General features: G+C 43.5%; 1 protein-coding gene across 3 annotated transcripts in view; it reads right to left on the reverse strand.

Annotated features, from left to right (window-relative positions):
• ist1 (IST1 factor associated with ESCRT-III) overlaps positions 1-13,877 on the reverse strand; it is a 29,973-nt gene extending 16,096 nt beyond the window's left edge. For 2 of the 3 annotated variants that reach the window (XM_063067076.1, XM_063067078.1), the window contains exons 1-5: positions 13,798-13,877; positions 7,048-7,161; positions 6,002-6,182; positions 2,380-2,467; positions 109-192 (exon numbers count right to left, since the gene is read on the reverse strand). In XM_063067076.1, coding sequence (XP_062923146.1) covers positions 109-192; positions 2,380-2,467; positions 6,002-6,182; positions 7,048-7,135 — 441 coding nt within the window. In that variant the 5' untranslated portion in view covers positions 7,136-7,161; positions 13,798-13,877. Of the gene's footprint in view, positions 1-108; positions 193-2,226; positions 2,315-2,379; positions 2,468-6,001; positions 6,183-7,047; positions 7,162-13,797 lie in introns of all 3 variants that reach the window. The other variant, XM_063067077.1, reaches the window with a different exon arrangement.
• Positions 13,878-14,108: the final 231 nt, after the last annotated feature.

Raw genomic sequence — 14,108 nt, forward strand, 5'->3', positions numbered from 1 at the left:
GTATTTTCTTCCTGTAACATTATAATTCCTGTTTTAAGAGCCTAGTGCTCTTGAAACTTCCTTTTTACAGCAATGAATCATTTTAAAAGAAAATTACACTGCATTTACCCTCTCATTCACAGTCCCGATTTGGTTTGTTCTGCAAAGTTTTCCATACTCCTTGCTGTATTTGGCACAGAGCTGATCTGACACCTACAAAAGAAAAAGCAATTATGAAATATCACTGTGGACTCAAGCTCCAGAAAAGCAGGAAAATGAAGTATCCTGGACTATATAGATCAAGAAGCAAATGGAACAGTAGTTTTAAAAACGCAAACAACAGGAATTCTGCAGATGCTGGAAATTCAAACAACACACATAAAGTTGCTGGTGAATGCAGCAGGCCAGGCAGCATCTCTAGGAAGAGGTGCAGTCGACTTTTCAGGCCGAGACCGTTCGTCAGGACTAACTGAAGGAAGAGTGAGTAAGGGATTTGAAAGTTGGAGGAGGAGGGGGAGATCCAAAATGATAGGAGAAGACAGGAGGGGGAGGGATGGAGCCAAGAGCTGGACAGGTGATAGGCAAAAGGGATACGAGAGGATCATGGGACAGGAGGCCCGTGAAGAAAGACAAAGGGGGGGGACCCAGAGGATAGGCAAGGGGTATATTCAGAGGGACAGAGGGAGAAAAAGGAGAGTGAGAGAAAGAATGTGTGTATAAAAATAAGTAACAGATGGGGTACGAAGGGGAGGTGGGGCATTAGCGGAAGTTAGAGAAGTCGATGTTCATGCCATCAGGTTGGAGGCTACCCAGACAGAATATAAGGTGTTGTTCCTCCAACCTGAGTGTGAAATTACTTCCGCTACTGCCCCACCTCCCCCTCGTACCCCATCTGTTACTTATTTTTATACACACATTCTTTCTCTCTCTCTCTCCTTTTTCTCCCTGTCCCTCTGAATATACCCCTTGCCCATCCTCTGGGTCCCCCGCCCCTCTTGTCTTTCTTCCCAGACCTCCTGTCCCTATGATCCTCTCGTATCCCTTTTGCCTATCACCTGTCCAGCTCTTGGCTCCATCCCTCCCCCTCCTGTCTTCTCCTATTATTTTGGATCTCCCCCTCCTCCTCCAACTTTCAAATCCCTTACTCACTCTTCCTTCAGTTAGTCCTGACGAAGGGTCTCGGCCTGAAACGTCGACTGCACCTCTTCCTAGAGATGCTGCTTGGCCTGCTGCGTTCACCAGCAACTTTTGTGTGTGTTGCTGGAACAGTAGTTGTTTTCATCTTGAAGTATCTATACTTTTGTAAAATATGGAATGATTTTATAATCATAACTTTGTAGAAAATAGTTAATTTACACTAGTTAATTTACATTGGGAGATTGCTTGAGGTTTCCACTGTGAAGATATATTAAAGAGTATAAGGTACAATTTCAAATACTACAGGCCTAGTTGAGATCCTTTTCCAAAAAGATTTACTAGTATGATCACTATATTTCAATAACGAAACTTCAGAGTAATAAAGAAATCACAATTTTACATTTCCTAAAGTCTACCTTCTTCCACAGATATACAATTCTATCCTGGAACATTACATTGTAATTTGTATATTTCAGTAGGGGAAAAGTTTGAGCAATAGGTAGAAGGAATAACCTGCCAAGCTCAGAAGATTTGCTGTAGAAGCCAAGAATGGAAAATTAAAATTTAAAATATTGTTTCTACTTTAAGTGCAATAATCAGTATTTGAGGAGAAAACACAAATACCACCTTGCAAAGATCCGAGAACCATTCGCCAAAGCAGATATATAGTTTTCTGGACAAATTAAACCATTAGTGAAGAGATATGAGACAGCAAGATAACCGGTTGAAATATTAGTGAGCAACCACTGCACTTCACTTGGAGAGAAATCTGAAATGGAACTAGTTCTTAAACACTGTAATAAGCTGTTGAAAAGTTTAGTATGGATTGGAATTACAGATTTTGTCAAATAGTAAAGAATAATGCAAAGTGTTTTCTACATAAGCTTAAAATAAGTAAAAGCTATATGTAGCTGTGCTGTATTTGCTAATGCTAATACATTTATCTAGATAAGCTACCATCAATCAAACCTAAAACATAAAATTTAAAAAGAAATTAAGAAGCACAAATCCAGCAGCACAAATATTTCACTTTGAACTCAGGCATGTGAAATACACACAAATACAGAGGACAAAACTGTAGTTGCACTACCTCCATTTGCTGTTACTTACTATTTTCAACTCTATTACATCTGTTGGCAACCTTGGGGCAGCCCAGATTAGTGTTGAGACTGCCTCTGCCAGGCCTGTGTCCAGTTCCCTGAATGAAAAAGTGGGTAGATGGAAATTGTAAATCTGTAATCCACTAAGAGAAATAATACTTACAGTTCTGAGTTCAACCACTTCATTCTGAAGCCGTGGGGCAGCCCAAATCAGAGTGGATATTGACTCACTGAGACCTGTGTCAAGTTCTCTAAACACACACACACAGAAGAAGAGAATGTAGATTACAAATAAAACATCAGGCATTGTTTATAATGGGCTCTCAGATAGTTAATGCTTCAGATTTTCTTTCAGTTACAAGTCACAATGTAAGTAAAGTCAATCCAACTACTGAGAAACCTACACTTAGATCTCAATCTGATGAAGCACCCACTCACCTCAAATCCACTGAACGAAGGGAATGCTTACAACCTACTCTTACATCTACAAGTGTATGAATGAGTCTACCTAGAATAACCGTAGGGAGCTATAAGAGAACTACTTCATCAACCTGAAATGTTTTTCACTGGGATACAGGTTGCAAGATTATGGAAATATCAGAATAAATTAATCCAAGATGTATTTGACAACTAACATTACTGATGCCATTATTGGTGCAGATCATTTGTTTAATTGTTAGTAGTAATAAAGCATAGGCGTCTAAAATATTTGATTAACAGAGTTTGTCACTCCTTCCCTTACTTTGCAATCACATCCAAAGAAGATTGCTCGATGTTTAGAACAATAGATAATTGCCATTCACTTCAAAAACATCTTTCCACTACATGGTCTGCTTTTCTAGCTCTAAATATCACTCCAGCCTAAGCTGCAGAAAATCCAACAGGCCACCAAATATGAATGTTTCAAAAATTCTCATGGATGTGGGAAACTATTTTTTAAAACTTCTTAGAGTGAAGATACATTTGGACATGAATGATTTCAGAAACTTGGAATATTATACAAAATGATTTCAATACCCTTATTACAATTTCATGGACATTTCAAAAAGAAAAGAGAATTCTGATGGAGCCTGTAATCTTTCCATGAATATTGCCTGATCTTTGAGTTTTCCCAGCAATTTTCTGTTTATATTCTGAAGGGTTTTTTAAAGCTCCACATTCAAAGTGCTGCTTACTCAGCTTTTATAGATGAATCAAAAATTGAAATCAGAAATTTAATTTCCTTCTGCAAGGACTTTGATATTGCATCATGAAGCTAGCAGGATATCACCAGCAGCAACTCCTGGATTTCTAATTTCACAGGGTTTAATTATGGCTGTGCAGACTTCAGAAGTTATTGCCTATTTCTCAGTCTGACAGCGAACACTGAAGGTTTCAATGTTATGCAGGTTATGTACTTTAGAAAAAACAGAAACTCAAAAGGGTACAGAAACTATTTACCAGGAAGGATCCATAAATGATGGATTTGACCTAAAAAGTTTAAACTAATTTGGACAGAAATAGTTGATAGTGGAGTGGTATTAATGGTGGTAGGAAAATGTTCACTACAATGGCTGATATGACAACCAGGGGACCCAGGTGGCAGAAGCTTGTTATTTAATATTATCACAAACAGGAGGAAATCTGCAGATGCTGGAAATCCAAAGCAACAAACACAAAATGCAAGAGGAACTCAGCAGGCCTGGCAACATCTATGGAAAAGAGTAAACAGTCTTTCAGCCCAAAATATCAACTTGTTCACTCTTTTCCACAGATGCTGCCTGGCCTGCTGAGTTCCTCCTAAACACAAAATACTCTGCAGATGCTGGGGTCAAAGCAACACCCACAACACGCTGGAGGAACTCAGCAGGTCGGGCAGCATCCGTGGAAAAGATCAGTCGACGTTTCAGGCCGGAACCCTTCGCCAGGACTGTAGAGGGAAGGGGCGGAGGCCCTATAAAGAAGGAGGGGGGAGGGTGGGAAGGAGAAGGCTGGTAGGTATCAGGTGAAAAACCAGTAAGGGGAAAGCTAAAGGGGTGGGGGAGGGGAGGCAGGGAGGTGATAGGCAGGAAAGGTGAAGAAAGAATAGGGGAAAACACAATGGGTAGTAGAAGGAGGCGGAACCATGAAGGAGGTGATAGGCAGCTGGGGGAGGGGGCAGAGTGAAATAGGGGTAGGGGAAGGGAGGGGGAGGGAATTACCAGAAGTTGAAGAATTCTATGTTCATACCAAGGGGCTGGAGACTACCTAGACGGTATATGAGGAGTTGCTCCTCCAACCTGAGTTTAGCCTCATCATGGCAGTAGAGGAGGCCATGTATGGACATATCTGAATGGGAGTGGGAAGCAGAGTTGAAGTGGGTGGCTACCGGGAGATCCTGTCTGTTGTGGCAGACGGAGCGGAGGTGCTCGACGAAGCGGTCCAGCAATCTGCGTCGGGTTTCAGCAGACGGAGCGGAGGTGCTCGACAAAGTGGTCCCCCAATCTGCATCATACCCTCCACCTCTTCAATAACTTCCAGTTCCCTGGTCCCAGCCACTTCATTTTCACTATGGATGTCCAATCCCTACACACCTCCATTCCCCATGAAGAAGGCCTCAAAGCCCTCCGCTACTTTCTGGATAATAGACCTCACTAGTTCCCCACCACCACTACCCTCCTCCAGTTGGCGGAACTCAATAACTTTTCTTTTGGCTCTTCCCACTTTCTTCAGACTACGGGTGTAGCTATGGGAACTCACATGGGCCCTAGCTATGCCTGCTTCTTCGTCGGTTATGTGGAACAGTCTGTGCTCCAAACCTATTCAGGTACTGCTCCCCAACTTTTCCTTCGGTACATTGACGACTACATTGGTGCTGCTTCCTGCACCCATGCTGAGCTCGTCAATTTCATCGACTTTACTTCTAACTTCCACCCAGCCCTCAAATTCACTTGGTCTATCTCGGACACTTCTCCCCCCTTTTCCGATGTCTCGGTCTCCATCTCTGGAGACAGACTGTCCACTGACATTTTCTACAAGCCCACTGACTCTCATAACTACCTCAACTATACCTCTTCCCACCCCGCCACATGCAAAAATGCCATTCCCTATTCCCAGTTCCTCCGTCTCCACCGCATCTGCTCCAAGGATGAGGCTTTCCATTTCAGGACATCTCAAATGTCCTCTTTCTTTAAGGATCGTGGTTTCCCTTCCGCTGTCATCAATGATGCCCTCACCCGCATCTCCACCATTTCCCGCACTTCGGCTCTCACCCCATCCTCCGGCCACAACAGGGACAGAGTTCCCCTTGTCCTCACCTACCACCCCACTAGCCTCCGGATCCAGCACATTATCCTCCGCAACTTCCACCACCTTCAACAGAACCCCACCACTAAGCACATCTTTCCCTCTCCACCCCCCTCCGCAGGGATCAGTCCCTCCACGACTCCCTGGTCCACATGTCCCTCCCCACGGATCTCCCACCTGGCACTTATCCCTGTAAGCGCAAGTGCTACACCTGTCCCTACACCTCCTCTCTTGCCACTATTCAGAGCCCCAAACAGTCCTTCCAAATGAGGCAACACTTCACTTGTGAGTCTGTTGGGGTCATCTATTGCATCCGGTGCTCCCGGTGCAGCCTCCTCTATATCGGTGAAACCCGATGCAGATTGGGGGACTGCTTCTACTGGCTTTGTAAACTTAATTTCTCATTTCTAGAACACACTAAGATTTTGCTGGTTAGCTATTTTACAATCATTACAAACAAACGAACAATAATATGCTAAAATGTGCACAAGACTGAGACAATAAGTGTCATGTTTACATACTTCATCGACTGGATCATGCCAAATCTTGCAAGCAACAAGTCACAGTACAGTTCCAGAATTTCCATGGCTTCCACCAAGTAGTCCTCCCGAATGATATGCTCAACGCGGATTCTAGCCCGTTCATCCTTCCCAGCTGCAAGATAATCTGCGATTTCTTTCCTGGCTTTTTGAGCTAATTCAGCTAAGAAAATAATTAAACAATATCAAACAGAGCAATGTTTTTAAAGAATGTATCATCTTGCATAATATTTATTATTTTATATGGTATGTAAGAAACACACAATATACTATGAAAATGGACAAGGGACAGCCAGTGGATGTAGTGTACCTGGACTTTCAGAAAGTCTTTGATAAGGTTCCACGTAGGAGATTAGTGGGCAAAATTGGAGCACATGGTATTGGGGGTAGGGTACTGACATAGACAGAAAATTGGTTGGCAGACAGGAAACAAAGAGTAGGGATTAACGGGTCCCTTTCAGAATGGCAGGCAGTGAGTAGTGAGGTACCGCAAGGATTGGTGCTGGGACCGCAGCTATTTATAATGTACATTAATGATTTAGATGAAGAGATTAAAAGTAACATTAGCAAATTTACAGATGACACAAAGCTGGGTGGCAGTGTGAAATGTGAGGAGGATGTTATGAGGATGCAGGGTGAATTGGACAGTTGTGGATCTGTGGAATGCTCTGCCTCAGGAGGCAGTGGAGGCCATTTCTCTGGATGCTTTCAAGAAAGAGTTAGATAGAGCTCTTAAAGATAGCGGAGTCAAGGGATATGGGGAGAAGGTAGGAACAGGGTACTGATTGTGGATGATCAGCCATGATCACAGTGAATGGCGGTGCTGGCTCGAAGGGCCGAATGGACTACTCTTGCACCTATTATATATATAATGTTAAAGAGCTGGATAATTATGCAACAAGTCAGAAACACAAAGGCTTTGATACTCCAGCTCCACCAAAACATTTATTTAAATGAGGTATTATGATTACAAAGTTTATTACAAACGATTTCATAAAATTTGTCATAATTGCATTAAAAACACCTACTTTTCTTTTTCTCCAGCAGCTTAAGCCTATTGATAACAAGTCGCAGGTTCACCCGCAAACGTTCAGGTCTAAATCCGGATCGCAGCATGACTCGATCACTAAAATTGAATCAATCTAGCAAAAATATAGAGAGGCACAAGTCACAAAAAGTTGTCCAAGTTCCTTTATAACCCAGTTTTAATCTGAGTTATTTCTATGAAAATAATGTATACTAAATGTAAAGTCGTTACAACATTCATATAAACACGAGATGTGGAAATCCAAAGCAACACACAAAATGCTGGAGGAATTCAGCAGGCCAGCAGCATCTATGGAAATGAATAAACAGTGGACATTTTGGGCCGAGGCCCTTCATCCGAAATGGAGAGGAAGGGGGAAGATGCCAGGATAAAAAGGTGGGAGTGGGGATGGAGGTCCAGCCAAAAGGTGATAGGTGAAGCCATATGGGTGGGAAAGGTAAAGAGCTGGAGAAGGAGGAATCTGATAGGAGAGGAGAGTGGACCATAGGAGTAAGAGAAGGGGCATCAGGTGATAGGCAGGTGAGAACAGGTAAGAAGCCAGAGCAAAGGATAGAAGAAGAGGGAAAGGGAAGCAATGTTATTTTTAATGGAAGCAGAAATCAATATTCATGCCATCGGCTTGCAGGTTACACAGAATATGAGGTGTCGCTCCTCCAACCTGAGAGTGACCTCATAGTCGCACAAGAGGTGGTCATGGACCAACATGTCAGAACAGGAATGAGAATAGGAATTAAAATGGCTGGCACCGGCAAATTCTGCTTTTGGCAAATGGAGGACAGCTGTTCGACAAAGTGGTCTCACCAATGTAGAGGAGGCAGCATTGGGAGCACAACAGACAGCCCCAACAGATTCTCAGGTGGCGCGTTGCCTCACCTGGAAGGACTCTGTGGTGCCCTGAATGGAGGTTGAGGAAATGATGGACAGATGTACCCCTTAGGCCACTTGCAGGGGTACGTGCCAGGAGAGAGATTAGTGGAGAGGGAAGAATGGACAAGGGAATCACAAAGGGAGTGATCCCTGCAGAAAGTGAAAAGTGAGGGGTTGAAAGGGTGTGGGAGTAACTATGTATTTGGTTGCACTACTAGAGCACAAACATCACCCCAACCAGGCAATACTGCAAGCGCTAAGGACAGCAAGAAGCAAGGCCCAGGAAACAGCCAGACGCTGTGCAAATGACTACTGGCTACAACTATGCGAAAGCATTCAGTCATCATTTGATACAGGCAACATCCGTGGAGTGTATGAGGGCATCAAGAAAGCCATTGGGCCAACCCAGAGCAAGACAGCACCATTGAAAACCATAACAGGCGAGACGATCAATGACAAAGGCAAGCAGATGGAGAGGTGGGTGGAGCATTACTCTGAACTCTTCTCCAAAGAAAACAGCATCTCGGACAGCGCACTGGATGCTGTGTAATGCCTGCCTGTCATGGAGGAACTTGATGCATTGCCGACTGCCGAAGAGCTGAGTAAAGCCATCGACAGCCTGCCCACTGGGAAGGCACCAGGATTGGATGGCATTCCACCAGAGGCCATCAAATGCACAAAGGGTGCCCTGCTAAACCACCAGCACGAACTACTGTGCCAGTGCTGGACAGAGGGAGCAGTGCCGCAAGACATGAGAGACTGCAACATTGTCACCATATACAAGAACAAAGGGGACAGAAGCGACTGTAACAGTTACAGGGGAATCTCCTTGCTGAGCATCGGTGGGAAGATCTTCGCCCACGTGGTCCTGAACAGATTGCAGAAAATAGCCGAAAAGGTATATCCCGAGTCTCAGTGCGGTTTCAGGTCGGAACGCTCCACAATCGACATGATCTTCTCCCTTCGACAGCTACAAGAGAAATGCAGAGAGCAAAGACAACCACTCTACGTCACTTTCATTGACCTTACGAAGGCCTTCGACCTTGTGAGCAGACACGGCCTGTTCAAAATCCTTGCCAGGATTGGTTGTCCCCCGAGGCTCCTCAGGATAGTTCAGTCATTCCAGACAGACATGAAGGGCGTCGTTCAGTTCGACGGCTCTTCTTCGGAGGCCTTCAACATCCGCAGTGGTGTGAAACAGGGCTGTGTGCTTGCCCCCACCCTGTTTGGCATCTTCTTCACAGTCATGCTGAAGCACGCCTTTGGAACATCAACTGATGGTGTCTACCTCCACAACAGATCGGACAAGAGGCTGTTCAGTCTGTCCCAGCTGAGGGCAAAAACCAAGGTTCATGAAGTACTCATCAGGGACATGTTGTTTGCAGACGATGTGGCACTGGCAACACACTCTGAAGAGCAACACACATCAAAGCTGCTGGTGAACGCAGCAGGCCAGGCAGCATCTCCAGGAAGAGGTACAGTTGACATTTCAGGCCGAGCTCTTCCTTCAGTTGGTCCTGACGAAGGGTCTCGGCCTGAAACATCGACTGTACCTCTTCCTAGAGATGCTGCGTTCACCAGCAACTTTGATGTGTGTTCCTTAAATTTCCAGCATCTGCAGAATTCCTCGTGTTTACACTCTGAAGAGCAACTGCAATGCCTCATGGACAGCTTCTCAAGAGGCTACACACAGATGCAGTGGAGACAAAGGAACTGAGAAAAGGGAATTGCATTTTTACAGGAGACAGGGTATGAAGATGTATAGTCAAGATAGCCATGGAAATCGGTAGGTTTATAAAAGATGTCAGTAGACAGTTTGTCTCCAGATATGGGAGACGGAGATATCAAGAAAGGGAAGGGAGGTATCAGAGATGAACCAAGTGAATTTAAGGGCAGGATGAAAGTTGATGAAATTGACGAGCTCAGCATGTGTGCATGAAGTAGCAGTCCATGATATGTGAGGGAAGAGTTGGAAAGCATTACCAGGGAAGGCTTAGAACATGGACTGCTCTACATAGACAAGTAAAACATTTTTGTTACAGTTCTGTGCTGTTTATTCCATTTCCTTGTTGGACAAACTAATTAAATACTCTGCTGCAAGCATTGCATATGACTAATTTTGTCACCTTACCTAACTGTGCTGAACCATTTTTGACTTTAAACCTTATGCTGATTATCACCATCCTCTTTTCAGTCTTTTCCACATTGCTCTATGTTTAACAATATTCACAAAAGCAGCAAATTCTCCACCCTCCCACCAATTTTACCCATTTTTGGAAGAGGAAAATGTATGCTATCACCCTTTTAAACATTCTAAAGCATATTGAAAGCACACAATTGCAATAGACAGAAAAATACAAAATAGGGGGAGGGGAAAAAATAAGAGGCCATGCACCTTTCCCAGATTACAGTGGGGAAAGTTCCTTGAAATGTTGCAAGTCTGAGATGAAGCCACAAACTAGTTCCTCACACAGACAAGATGCCTACAGTTCCATAGTAGTCAGCAAATCAATCCCACTGGTCTCCACTTATTTATACGGTTGAATGAACTGGATGTTCTTAAGCTGAGGGAGACATACAATTTTAATCATGCAGGTGCCCATTTCAATCATCCCTCATCTTAGGATCCACCTGTACTTCCACAACCTATTGAACCTATTATTAAGCACCAACAATGCCACTATTTCAAACATTAACTCTAATTACGCATTCAACAATGTTATCGGCATCTGTAGTATTGACCACATGATTTTAACTACTATTGCTGCCGATAATGATTTCAGCTAAGATCCTGTCTGAGCAGCACATTGGAGCAGTGATAGGGTACAACTTTTTAATGATCACTTTGTTTTTAGTCAATCAATGTCAATGGAAATTTTCTGCTCGATGTAATTTAGTAACATCAATGTCTAACCAATAATAGTAGTATCAATGTCAACCAATAATTTAATACAACTCCATAATTTAAATAGTGTTGGCACGTGGCCAAGTGGTTAAGGCGTCGGTCTAGTGATCTGAAGGTCGCTAGTTCGAGCCTCAGCTGAGGCAGCGTGTTGTGTCCTTGAGCAAGGCACTTAACCACACATTGCTCTGCGACAACACCAGTGCCAAGCTGTATCGGCCCTAGTGCCCTTCCCTTGGACAACATCGGTGGCGTGGAGAGGGGAGACTTGCAGCATGGGCAACTGCCAGTCTTCCATATAACCTTGCCCAGGCCTGCACCTTGGAAACCTTCCAAGGCGCAAATCCATTGTCTCACGAGACTAATGGATGCCTATAAAATAATTTAAATTCCTTGGAATTACAGAGTGAAATTAGGGCATATAATATACCAGTATCCAATCTTTGAAAGGCATTTCTATCAGACTAAACCCATGGCAGGTGGTAAAGGAACAGCAAAGCCTCTGCCACCCAATTTCATCAAATTACTTATCAATTAATTGTTCATGTAAATGATAAATGTGTTTGCCATGCAATCCCTTTGAAAACAAAAATATAATGAGATAACAGTCTATCAAATAGTTCTCAAAGGGCTATGATATATCCAAACGTACAAGGCAATTTCTGTTTATGATGGCCCATGTTGTAACGTGAACAAAGTCACCAGACACACACTGAAGTTAGTGGATACAGAAGTGTTTCATTCAACAAAATTAAGCAGCAGGCAATTTATTGAGACACTCTCGGAAGAAGAGGCCTATTCAAACAATATATGACATTTTACATGCTAAAGATCAAAGGTAAAAGCTGCACAATTCTATATAGTTACAATGTATATACAATGCTTCCTTTGAATTACATATAGTTTTCACACACCTCCTTCTTTGCACCCACACTCCAGAAACCCAAAATGAATACTAATCAGCAACGTCTGGTTTTCAATTATCTGGTGCCCACAGCTGCAGGTAAGCCATTGTTCAGGACTGCATTTTAAATTTAATCTACAATCCATGTCTATGTCTGAAGAACAGCTACTGTTGAACTTAATATTTGCTTTATACCCTAACTCCAGAAAACAGCCCACAGCTCCTCGTGAATGATTGAGCGATTTAGTGCTTCGCTGCCTTCAAGGGACTTCAGTGAGGTTTGGAGCGGAGTGTGCAGCCTGCAGATGGGGCACAACCCCATGATCAATTCCATCGCTTCTCTTCAATTGAGGCATCGAGCAAGTATGAAGTCGACGAGGACGAGAGCAGAGGATAGGCGGATGCTTGGTGCCACCTGCCTGCATTTGGCCATTATTCCTCTTGCTCTCGCTGGCTACTGTCGGGGGTAAGTGCAGGATCCACATTACGAGGATTGATCGGCGAGGCTGTGGACTTGTTTTGGGAGACTCTGAGCTTCATGTTGCACGTGTTTCTGGATTTTGGTTAGTTTTTTTTGCTGTTTTCGAATGGTTTGATCAGGGCAGTCGATGCAGACTAGGGTGCTTCAGTGAAGGATGGCCCACCAGTGCAGCATTGAACTGAACGAGACAGAATGCTACAGCACTCCCGGTTTGATGTTTGATATTCTGTGCTGTTTGCTTGCTTTTTACACAATTTGTTCTTCTTTTGCATGTTGGGTGCATGATGTTTTCTTGAACAGGCTCCATGGCATTTCTTTGTTTCGTGGCTGCCCGCAGAGGGGATGGGGGTGGGGTGGGGAGAACACAAATCTCAGAGTTGCATGCTTGATAAATGTAGTTAGAAAAAATACCCGGTATGGATAGTTAACCATGGGCATCCACATGGCTTAAGTGGATGTACATATCAGATATCTACCAAACGCACAGATGACTTCTGACCACTAAACTCAGTATCAGAACAAAGTAGATCTTTCTCTTTATGGACCCACTGCATAACCGCCATACAACTTTAGCCATGCTGTTACAAAGGTGGGGAAAAAGGTTTGAGAACAGCAAAGTCCTACAATCAGGAATGAAATGCCTTTCCCGTAAACTAAAATTACAAAAAGAAATACAGCTGCTGGCAACTTGAAATGCTAAACAAAGACCACCAGATCAGCCAGCGTCTGTGGAAGGTCCGGAAGTTAAAACTTTATTAGAATTGGAGAAGTTTTCAGGTGAAAACAAGTGGGAGGGGTGAAAAGAATAAAGGAATATCCGTGATAGAGTGGGAACCAAAATCCAGATGATGTCATCTCAGGAGAACACTTACTAACGATGACCTTGCATTACAATTGGCATGTTTCAAACAAAACAAGTAGGATTTACTGATTATATCAAAATGCTGAATTCAATATTGAGTACCAAAAGCTGAAAACATGTCTGGACAGTGAATGAAGTGCTACTCCTCACAATATTAGCTTTATCTCCATCTACAACTTCACATTTCATTTTAAAGACTGTGCCAAGCTATACTTTGTGCTTGGGTCTCTGAAAATAGAAACACAGAACTTTGATGAAAGAGCCGCCTTACACAAAGCTGACTACTGTTAGAAATTTACCCTCATAAGTAAACAATTTTGCGAAGTAGTCTCATTTAAAACCTCGACTTTAAAGGCAATCTCTACTTTAATAAAGGAATTAAGTTTCGCAAGCTCGATCAGGACAACCATCAAATTGAGCTCCAAAGTTGGGTGGTTTACTCTCGTAAGTTTATCACTTATTCTGGAAGGGTGAAACATCAAACTCGGTGTCATGTTCAAACTTTACACAAAAGCGATAGGCTTCCTTGATTTCCAATTTTAGGCCTCAGAGGCCATGGAAGTATGGAAACACGGAAGTGGGTTCAGAAACATAAACAAACCGCCGTCGAAAATGCGCTATCGGGGCTCAATGCGCTTTTACTCGGGTCAGGGAAAGGCACCGTACGCGGGTACTGAGACTCCCGCATCCCCTCACCACCATCCCAGCTCTCACCTCTCCGTCTCGGCGATTCACTATCCCACCGCCGCGACGAAACTCCCGATGACGTCACCTGTCACTTGACACAAGCGAACTCGCGGAAATGACGTCTGGAATCCCGTGACAGCGCAGGATTATTGAGGAATGGTGTTGCTAGGACACCAGCAATTGTCGAAGATCAGCATTGGAGGAGATTCCGTTTTGTTTTTTGTAAGTCTCGACTAGAGCAAACATTGTCGCGTAATAGCATTGATTTGGTCTAGTAGGAGAGCGTGAATGAAATATGATGCACCAGACCAAATAACTTTCTAGTCCACTTTTTACCT

This window comes from Mobula hypostoma, chromosome 14, assembly GCF_963921235.1.
Source record: "Mobula hypostoma chromosome 14, sMobHyp1.1, whole genome shotgun sequence".
Classification (NCBI taxonomy): domain Eukaryota; kingdom Metazoa; phylum Chordata; class Chondrichthyes; order Myliobatiformes; family Myliobatidae; genus Mobula; species Mobula hypostoma.